This window comes from Diabrotica virgifera, chromosome 1 (genome assembly GCF_917563875.1).
Source record: "Diabrotica virgifera virgifera chromosome 1, PGI_DIABVI_V3a".
In the NCBI taxonomy this organism is placed as follows: Eukaryota; Metazoa; Arthropoda; class Insecta; order Coleoptera; family Chrysomelidae; genus Diabrotica; species Diabrotica virgifera.
The window spans coordinates 280,288,494-280,299,791 of NC_065443.1; the positions used below are offsets into that span (position 1 = coordinate 280,288,494).

General features: G+C 33.7%; 1 protein-coding gene across 1 annotated transcript; it reads left to right on the forward strand.

Annotated features, from left to right (window-relative positions):
* Positions 1 to 670: 670 nt before the first annotated feature.
* LOC126879124 (small integral membrane protein 20) lies at positions 671 to 9,293 on the forward strand. The gene is made up of 3 exons (XM_050642077.1): positions 671 to 873; positions 934 to 990; positions 9,171 to 9,293. Exons 1-3 carry the CDS (start codon positions 756 to 758, stop codon positions 9,215 to 9,217), a joined length of 222 nt encoding a protein of 73 aa, XP_050498034.1. The 5' UTR covers positions 671 to 755; the 3' UTR covers positions 9,218 to 9,293.
* Positions 9,294 to 11,298: the final 2,005 nt, after the last annotated feature.

Here is an 11,298-nt window from a genome sequence, read left to right on the forward strand (position 1 = left end):
CTGATATATTTATACATAACTTGAAAGATTCAGCAACTAAACGCCATACTGGCTGTGTGCGCATGCGCGCAGTATTATGAAATTTTACTGTCAATCGCGCCTAAAGAAGTATAACTTCAAAAATGGTCAAAAAATGGAGCCTTAAATTACATTTTTTGGCGCATTTTTTTGCTAGTGCAAATTTGTCTAGATATTTTACAGTTAGGTATAGCTTCCCCTATTGTAAAAATCACGAGCCGCCACTGGTTGCAACGTATGCAGATAACACTGCTATTCTGGCATCCCACACAGATCCATCAACAGCATCAAGAAATTTTCAATCAAACGTAAATTTAATTCAGCAATGGATGAAAGTATGGCCCATCAAATCTAATGGAACTAAATCATTACATGTAACATTCACGCTACGTAGAGAAACATATGCCCCCCTGTATATATTGATAATTGTCTAATTCCTCAATCCGAGGACGCCAAATATCTCGACATGCACTTGGACCGCCTCGCGCCGTCTAAGTTGGAAAAAAACGTATTGGCGTGCAATGAACCGTATTGTCTCATTTAATAATGTTAATGTTCACTTAAAGTTGATGAAACCGGGCATTAAGGTTTTTTGCTACCTCTGGAAATTATTCGTTTCTACGCCACTGCAACATCTGGCCTTTTATTTAATTGCCTAACAAGTTTCATTATTATATAATTTTGACAACCAAAACATAGCCTAGTTCAGTAAAATAAATAAGTAAAATTTTAGAAAAATGGCCCCTCGTTTAGTTGGTTGGAGGTATGCGGCTTTAATAACGGGTCTTGTTGGAATGATTGGACTAGCTATATACCCAATAATAATAGATCCTATGATGGATCCAAGTAAATACAGTGAGTTTATATTGTATACCTACTAAGTGAATTACTATCAACAACAATCTTCAATTTCAGAAAGGATGCAGGAGAGATCTAGGACAGGAATAAGACAAGAAGATATTCAGCCTGGCAGTAAGTTATCTGTATTTTAGACTCTTCGTCCACCGCTGCACAGCAACAACTCGACTTCCATGCAACTATCAGCATTGAATCGCATAGCTTGTCTTTCATCCACCAACGCGACTGATTTGCAATCAGTTGCACTCAAGATATCGAGCAGTTCAGATGACGAAGTTGTAGGAATGGTACACAAGGTATTGGTACTGTATACCTGGTATAAAAGTAAAGTTAAAAGGAAGCAAAATTGATGAACTCATCCTTATATAGCAAACATGTAATACTAGACGAGCTGTTACAGCCATGAAGGAATTGTATAAGGACAAGAAGTCTCGTTTATATTATCAAATGTCAAAACGACTCTTCACTGGAGTAGTAGAAATGCTTCAGTCATACACAGTAAAACATGATACAAACTCTAGGAAAATTATCAGTGTAGAAGGTTATAATTATTAAAAAAAATTGAAGAAAAAGTCTGTGTAAAAAGTATATTTATTTGAAAACCCCAATAAAGGGCTACGTTAAAAAACAGAACGTTTTCGCTCTAAAGAGAGCATCAGTGTTCTAAGCAAGCTCTACATGCTAAGCCACCAAAAATACATGGGTTAAAACCCTTGAAATGTCGACTAAAAGTCTTACATTCACATGTTGTATATTAAATCTTGGCGATGGATGAAATTTAGAGAGATAGATACCTCAAAGCATCATATGACTATTCCACGAAGCATGTGGGTGATTTCACCCACATAACTTACCACATTAAACCACAAACACTGATGATGCTCTCTTTAGTGCGAAAACGTTCTGATTTTTAATGTAGCCTTTTATTGGGGTTTTCAAATAAATACACCTTTTACACAGAAGATTTTTTCTTCAATTTTTGTTATTAATGGTATACAGCCAGCTACAGGAAATTTTTTCCTTATGGATTATAATTATTGTTCAAGCGGGCATGTTTTTTAATGCCTGTACTAATTTAAGGCACAAGTTTTGTTCCATCATTATAATAATATTATAATAGTTCATATTGCCCTTCAAAATCATGCAATGGTTGTATTATAACTGACATGCCAATCTTCTCATCAGTTTCGAGTCAATGCAGTTTGCACCACCTTGTAGTTGCATTGGTGAGTGGACTTTATAGTAAAAGCATGTGCCTGACTCCCAGTTGACTGGTAACAACTGTCACTTGACTATTTTTGCAGTTGCGTTGTGGCAGTGGACGAAAATGGCCTTACTCTAACAATTACTATTGTAGACTGTAATACACTCTGGGGCAAAAATTACTCCCCCACCTTAAAAATTTTTGGTCATTTTTGATGCCTCGAATTTCCTAAACCTGTTATAGCCTTATTCTTTAACAATATCGCTGTAATAATATTGTTGCTGAACAGGTCAATTTTCATTGTATACCGGGTGTACAAATCAAACTGTGTTTTTTTTCTCAAAGTTCACATCACTCTGCGCGGAATATTCTAGCATTTGTAAAATGCTGAAATTAAAACCCAACTATAGTATCATGTTTTTTCAGCATCTGTTTTCTGTTGTGTTTTCATGAAAAATTACCCCTTAAGGGGGTATGTAAACGCCGCAGTCAAAATGGTTGTTGATCATAGGAACTAACGTTTAACAATTTCTTTCAGTAGATGGCAGCACGTATATATATTCGAACATTTTAATAACGACGAATTTTAATTCTATTAACGACGGAGTTGTTGCCATTGCCAAGTACTAAATAGAACTTATGATCGTTACCGATCGATCGGTACCGTTCGCCTTCAATAGTACTTGTATTGTATTTATAGATGAGGGCGTTTAATTCTTTACCTGGAAATGGTAAATTCTTACTAATAGATAGCATTGTATAACTAGACAAATTTTTATCTTTTTTTAAACAATGGTAATAGATACAAAACGTTTCATTTGGAAATATTTTATCACTTATTGTATTTAGATTATATTTGTAATATTTGTCTTCAGAAGACAATTATTAATTCTTTACCTGGTCAAAAATATTTATTTTAAACTGATAAAGAAAGGACATCGCACACATTTTATGGAAAATATAATGTCACTCAAATTCAATAAAATTTATACGAATAGATTTGTTTTAAATTAACGGTCAAATCTTATCATTGCGCCAACTCTTAATTATGATTAATTACGGCGCAAATTGCAATTAAAGTTTATCGAAATCACATTTTTGGAGTCAGTAAAACTGTCAGTTACAATTACTATTGCTCTGGGTGCTATTCAAAAGAGCCTTAAACCCCGCTGGGCCTAAGCGGATTAGTGAAACTAATCCGCTGATTTATGGAGTACCGACAATTTGGGTATTATAAAATATTTTTTCTCTCTCTAACTTATGTACGTATCCATTTGATTTCAGATTTATTTATATCAATTTCTGCTCTTATTATTGAAAATATGGAGTTGGCGCAATGATAAGATTTGACCGTTAATTTAAAACGAATCTATTCGTATAAATTTTATTGAATTTGAGTGACATTATATTTTCCATAAGATGTGTGCGATGTCCTTTGCAATTGTTTGAAATACAAGTAGTAAATTAGTAAATATATACATTGAATCACGCTTTTTGCTCTAAATTTTAAATAATCGCTTGGATTAACATGAAATTTGGCATACACATAGGTAACATGTCAACCAAGAAAAGTGATAGTGTGCTGATGTAAGATTTTGCCCTGAGGGTGAGTTTTACCCCATCTCGGGGGTGAAAGGTGAAAAAATATACGTTCAAAATATATCTGAAAATGGATAAACTGACTAATTCTAAGCAACTTTTGTTCTATAGGATTTTTTCACTAAATTAATATTCGAGTTATTTGCGAGTAAAAAACACGTTTTTAGGTGGCTTTTACAAATTACTCAAAAAGTAAGTATTTTATCCGAAAAAAACATTCTTAACAAAAATATGTAGCTTCTAAAAAAGTATAAAAAAATGGTGTATTACACTTTAATCCCGCGTACCAAAAAAAGTTGATTAATAGCAAGCTGAAAATTTGTTAATAGCTTAATGGTGTCTAGTCGAACAAACTTTGATGTACGGGAGGGAACACTGTAACAGGGGAACTTCGTAACAGGGGGTTACGAAAACGTCCCAGGTATTTTGTCGGACAGAACATCCAATTGATTTGTTACCCTTTCATTAAACTCTCACTGCTATTACTATATTACTAACCGACTTGATTACTGTCATTTGACATGTTCTTCGTGTTCCACTCATTAAAATACCCAGTTGGTGATAAACACTAGTCTGATTTTTACATGAAAGTTTAATGAAATGCTAACAAATCAATTGGAAGTTCTGTCCGACAAAATACATGAAACGTTTTCGTAGTCTAACGTTCCAAATTTTTAAGCTGTTCCACAAATAAAACTTCCCCTGTTCCAGTGTTCCCATACATCAAAGTTTGTCCGACTAGACAAGCTATTAACAAATTTTCAGCTTGCTATTAATCAATTTTTTTAGGTACGCGGGATCCAGGTCTATATATGTATGAACTCTATGGACCCAGTTGAAACAAAGTTGTAGCTAATGAAAAATAGTTTCATATCCGCCAAATTTCAAAATGAATATTTCAACGTGAAATAACCAAAAAATGATGCACTTTTTTGGGGAAAACTCATTACTACTTTTTTAAAGTGTTTAAAAAATATTTATTTTTGTTTTTTTTTTTTAAGTTTGTAGCATCAAAACTAAGCAAATGCTCAAAATATTGGAGTTGGTCCTTTTTTTTTGGTCAAAAACCTCGGGAAAATCACCCCCCAATTATCATCTTAAATCAAATCAATCGTAACCACTTTACAAGTTACTTTCTATCTATCTTTGAAACTTAGGACCGGTATTTTATGTCCTGTTTAGCTAATCGGGGTTTAATCGGGACAGAAAACTACCTCTTAGGGTCTCTTGCGTTGTCCTCCTCCTCCTAAGTGCCTTCTCTATTGAGGTTGGCGATCAATATGGCAAATTTCTCTCTGTTCTGAGCTTGATGGATTAAGTCATTCCCTGTTGTGTGGGTCCAATCTCTGATGTTTCGGAGCCAGGATTTTTTCTTTCTTCCTATACCCCTTTTACCTTCGATTTTGCCTTCTAATATTACCTGAAACTGCTCAAATTTCCTATGGCGCATTATGTGTCCTAGATATGTCTTTCTAATTTTGATTGTATTGACCAGATGAGGACGTGTGTTCATTATTTCCAGTACTTCTTCATTTGTAGTTTTGCTGGTCCAGCTTATTCTTAGCATTCGGCGGTACATCCACATTTCGAATGCATTCAGTTTGTTGACATCATACTGTTTTAATGTCCAGGTCTCACAGCCATATAGTAATAGAGACCACACATAACACTTTAGTGTTCTCAATCTTATTGTGACTGATAGCTTGGGGTTACAGAGCATTTTAAGCATGTTCATGAAGCCAGATCTTGCTATTTCAATGCGTCTTCTAATTTTTTTGAGTGGTCTAGTCTAGCTGACTGTTTAGCTCTGTGCCCAGGTATATGAAGCTTTGGAAACTCTAAAGGGTGATACCATTGATTTGTATGTTGGAATGTCAACACGGGAAGTTTTTTTCCTCGGAAAATTTTACATTTTCATCTCATTTCTAATTTTTCTTCTTCATGTGCCTTGTCCGTTGTGGACGTTGGCTATCATCATAGCAATTTTAATTTTGTTTACAGCGTGTCTATAACTCGATCGATGTTAGTCCAAACCATTGGCGTAAGTTTTGAAGCCATGAGTGTCTTCTTCTTCCGGGTCCACGTTTACTCTCTATTTTACCCTATATTATCAGCTGCAGTATACAATATTTATCGTGTCTCATAATATATGACCGAGGTGTTCACGTTTTCGTTTTTTAATTGTGAAAGATATTTCTTTTTGTTTTCCCATTCGGCGCAATACCTCTTCGTTGGTGGTGTGGGTCGTCCAGAATATTTTGAGGATACGTCGGTACACCCACATTTCGAATACCTCTAGCCTTTTCGATAATGTTTCCGTTATTGTCCGGGTCTCTACTGCTCCATACAACAAGACTGGAAATACATAGCATTTTAGCAGCCATATTTTTAGTGAGACAGATATGTCGCAATGATTGAATATATTTCTCATGTTAAATGTAGCTCTGGCATTTTCAATTCTACATCGTATTTCGGTTGTTTGATCCCGTTTCGAGTTGACGACTGTTCCAAGGTATACATATAATTCTACGTGTTAAATTGGTTTTTTATTTTCAATTGTCTGGCAGGTTGTTGAGTTTTGCTCACCACTGTCCATTTTTGTTTTATTTATGTTGAAGGTTAAATTCTCTTTTTTCACTCGCTCTTTGTAGGTACCCTGTCCATAAGATGCTGAAGTTCATCAATACTGCCAGCAACCACAACTGTATCGTCTGCATATAGGTTTGTCTAATTATTACTCCAGTAAATTTCAATATTTTTTTTCACTTACGGAAATATTTGACATAAATTAATCAATGACTATACAATATTGTTTTGTCTACAATTTTTTTATTAGGATAAGTCCTCAACAAATACTAATGGCCATTGGCATGTGTAATGTGTGTAAAAATGTCGTCGTCTTTACAAAGAGACGCTAATTGTATCCGAACAATGCATTATTTGCGGCCCTATAAAAATTAAATTTGCCAGAAAGTGAATAAAACTGAAATTGTTTTAGATACGCCCCACATAACATACTAGAGCTTATGTTATCTATGTATTATGCCAAAACTAGTATAATCCCCCCAGTAAACACTTTGAAACATTTTGAGCCTCGTTTAACTTTCAACCATTTGTATAACGACACGGTTTCAAGCATAAAAGATGTATATTTGTATTGTTAAGACACTGTGACGTTATACAATCATGATTGAAAGTCAAACAAGGCCCAAAATGTGTACTGGGAGGGGGTGGGGCCACTTTTCTAAACAAAACCGCGTGATTCATCGTATTTCCATGGTTACAAAACTCGTTTTCAATTGTTTGCAGATTTTCTTAAAATCCGGCAAACGCGCATCTCTCGCCATTTAATATATCACTGCTGCCATCTACTAAATGACACGTGAACTCATCTTCTCATCTATTAAATGACAGCGGAACTAATTTATCACTAGAAAAATGCCAACTTATTGCTGTAATATGAACAAAATCCCCAGATTGCAGCTTCTAACAATAATTTTTACCTTTAGGTACAGTTAATTTAAAAATTATGGCAGTACGGGCAATGAAATTTTGTTTAAAATAAAGCTTTTTGCATAGTTAATCGTTTCTGATAGTTATTTTCTACCCAAGTTCAAAAATTATTATGCAAAACGAATTTTTACAACAAGTTACTACGTAAGTTATGACATGGACTCCTTTAAGTACAGTTAAAAAAAATATACTGCTTTCTTTGGAAATTTTAACTAGATACTATTAAAGTAGAAAGTCTACAGTTCACGTACATACCCCTAAGTTGAAGATTGGTTTTGAAATAGTGACGGTAACTGTACCTAAAAACTATATAAATTTTAACATTGTGTCATACCACCTTAAAGTTTGCCATACTTAAAAACACCTTGTATTGATGAAAAACATGGCTAGGTGTTAAAGTACCTAACTTTTTTATGGTTCCATAAGCTAATGAATCAAAAAACAGAATGTTGAGAAAACATGAGGCTATAATTATTGGGTTTTAACTTCAGTATTTTACAAATGCTAGAATATTCCACAGGATGATGTGAACTTTTAGAAAAAAATACAGTGTGATTCGTACACCTGGTATGAAAATTTACCTGTTTAGCAATAATATTATTACAGCACAGTGGCGGCTCGTATCACTTTAAGTAGGTAGTGCCAGAATTCGGGCAGCTGCCTAAATTTTTAGTGACGGGTTCACGATATTGTCAAAAAGGTATAAAATAGAAATTTAAAAAAATAGGTACGGAACATTATGTAGGTATATACCATTTCTGGGGTGTCAAGAAATTTAAACATTTAAAATGCATTCAGTGATTGATTTGACATCATGTCCGTCCAACAAATAAAATCTCTCAACTTATCGTCCTTTACACAAATATCGGAAAACTATAACTAACTGAAATTCACCAGCGACACGACATCTGTCGTTTCATCGGCAATCACTGCAACACAAAGATAATTTTCAATTTCTTTCCTTATTTCCTCGTGATAAACATCTAAGATGCACTGAAGGAGTTCATTTTGTTTTGTTTTGAGGTACATGCTTTTAAAGATTTGGAACTTTGAATATGAACCTAAGTCGTTGTCTAATTCGGCTTTGTCTAATTCAGTCTAACATTGAACAGTCGTTCATTCCTTTTCGTCGTGATTTCTGAAAACTAACTCAAAAAGTTCCACAAAACCATATAGATATAATTTTTAATTTGATTCAAAACATATCGATTCGATTCTTTATCCACTTCTTGTTCATTGTGTTTAATTAGACTATCACAATAAGCTGAATTTAACTCTGGTTTTATTAAAAATTAAAAAAATTTAAATTACTTTAATTATAAATACAAAAACGAGCGAGCGAGCGCGTAAAGAAACTCGAAAATATAATGTACTACCCTGTACGAGAATCTTTTTGCATCTACGATCCACTATTCACTATGATCATAGTAAAAAATATTAGATTTTCCTTGTCGAGCCAGGCACGAAAAAGTCTCATTTAAACGTGTATTAATAGTGCAATATAGCTCTATCTCTGTCACTTACATAGCATGCCCGTAAAATCTTTTTTTTTTTCAGCCGAGCCATCTAGGACGATGACTCCGACACGCTCCGAGCCTCTTTTGGCATGATGCGATCATCCCGTCCGCTGTGAGTGGCGAGGGTTGTACTGCACTGCACAGTTGTCAGATTTTATATAATTTATAAAGAGAAAAGAAATACGCACAAAAAATGAACGGGCATTAAAACGGTTTAAAGATAAAAAAAATATGTTTCTGCATAAAAATAAGGTAGTGCCATGGCTCCATGGCACTACCTCACCGGCCGCCACTGTTACAGCGATATTGTTGAAATAATAAGCCTAAAATATACTAAAAAAAAATTCACTTAAATCGGAACAGGTTTAGGAAATCTGAGACATCAAAAATGACCCATTTTTAAGATGAGCGGGTAATTTTGCCCCAGAGTGTATTTTTGTTTATTAAACATTTTGTTTTAGATATGAAAGTGTGGACTGATCCTTTTGACAGAAACAAATCTACTTAGTTGTTGATATATGTTGTAAATGTATATATTAGTTAATTAATTTATATTTAAGTTCAAAATATACCATATAAATAAATATCTTCTTTGTTACTTTTAATGTTTATCTAAAACATTTATGCATATCAGTGATAATGTCGATTTCACCCTTTTGGCTGATTTAATATTGATTGATGATATTTGATTTAATTATTTTGTACAATGGAACCTCGATTTTCCGTCTCTAAATTAACCGCCACCTCTGTTAACTGTCAGGGTGCGTACATAAGTTTAATTGACTACACATAAGCCAAAATTGAGTCTTCAGTCATTGAAACTTTCAAAAAATGATACAGAAAAAAAATTTATTCAAAACCTCTCAAGTTATGCCTGAATCAACTGTTTTGTTTTTGTTGCCTAAAGATGACATAAATGAATGGTTAATTTGTGATGAGGATGCAAACATCTATCGATTGCTAACAGATAATGAAATCGTTGAAATGGCCACAGATTTAGAAACTGACACAGACTTTGACAGAATGATAGTGGAGATGTCGATGGTGTTATTGCAACTGACATAGAGTTGAGTAAAGAAGCTAGAGAAGCTGCACTGCACATGCATCAATTAGAAGAAGCCAATAAAATAGATTGCATGATCTTACGCCGATTAAGAACTTCAGCCTTTGCAAAGTATGAAACAACAGTAAAACAAACAAAGATTTCAGAATCTTTTAAACCTAATTGATTCAATTATATGAACACAAACCCCTCTTATATTGTCTAACAAAATATATAAATCAAATTTGAGAATGGTACATACTATGAATTTTTAAGGTTCTGTTCTGTTAACAGTCTTTTCGATTATCTGTTATACGCTTGGTCTGGTGCCCTGACGGATAATCGATGTTCCACTGTATTATAAACGCATATATAATAGGAAAAATATATGTTAAAAGGAAATAACACCTAAAAATGAAATTTTGATTTGAAGTAATACACTTTTCTCCAAAACTTTAATACACTGAATTTAAATTGTCTTATATTATGTAACAGTTCAAGTAACAACACATTTTTTCCTTTTGGTTGCTTAATTAACCCATTAGTTCCTAACGTTACAATTATGTAACAGCAAAGTGGTGCCATCTAAATAGATCCTCTATCGCATACGTCGCAAATTTTCAGTTAAAAACAGGGTAGTTCTTGTCAGAAGATGATATTGTTTACATTGTTTTAAATGCGCGATTTTTTTAGAACTTTGTTTTGAATCTGTGTGTTGATAAAATGTAACAAACAAATAAAGCTTCAAATAACGGACTTCGTTTGTAAATAATAAGTATATAAATCTTATTTTGTATAATAAAGTTAATATTAGAAAACAAATAGTATAAGAAAATATAAATATTTTTTGTGTAAAAAAGCTTTGATATTTTTTCAAATAAAAAACTTGTTGATTAGGAAATTGACTGTTACATATTTGTAACGCTAGTATCTAATGTAATCATATTCTCCAGTTATTTTGTAGCAATATATCATATGTTTTGTTTTCATTATATGGTACTTTTAGTAACATTTTTTTCGAAGTATTAGTATACAGAGTGTTTATAAAACTTAAGGGAATTTAAAAATGCAGTATGTACCTACTAAGTTGTTTTATATCAGAGGCCTTGCTTCAGTTCTTCAAACAGGCCTGACTGTTCAAGAAGCTATTGATATAGCCTTTGGAAAATACGAGATAGATGACTATAGAGGAAGTTTATATAGCGCCACCGGATCCGGCTACTCTGACGGATGAGGATTCTAGAGATGAGGACGAGGGCGGAGATTTGGAAAATTTGAGCAAATGTCAGCTACCTGCCGATGCAGAAGTTAGAACTGCTGATGGAATTATAATTGTAGAAGATATTCTCATTCAACAGTCAGAATCGACAGTATATAACATTTCTTTGACAATGATATCGATATTGCACCTGCTCATATGGCATATCCAAAAATTTCTGCAGCCCGGGATTGGGTTTCGGGAGATTTCACATATAACGAGAAACAATTTCCTGAGTAGAGTATTCACTGTTTGAAAACAAATCAGTTGTTGATATACAGTGGAACCT

Excerpts from the sequence above, each read along its gene's own strand:
- LOC126879124 (XM_050642077.1), top strand. The coding sequence starts at position 756 with ATGGCCCCTCGTTTAGTTGGTTGGAGGTATGCGGCTTTAATAACGGGT. Across the intron at positions 874-933 it reads GATGGATCCAAGTAAATACA|AAAGGATGCAGGAGAGATCT; the intron begins GTGAGTTTATAT and ends CTTCAATTTCAG. Across the intron at positions 991-9,170 it reads AGAAGATATTCAGCCTGGCA|ATATGAAAGTGTGGACTGAT; the intron begins GTAAGTTATCTG and ends ATTTTGTTTTAG.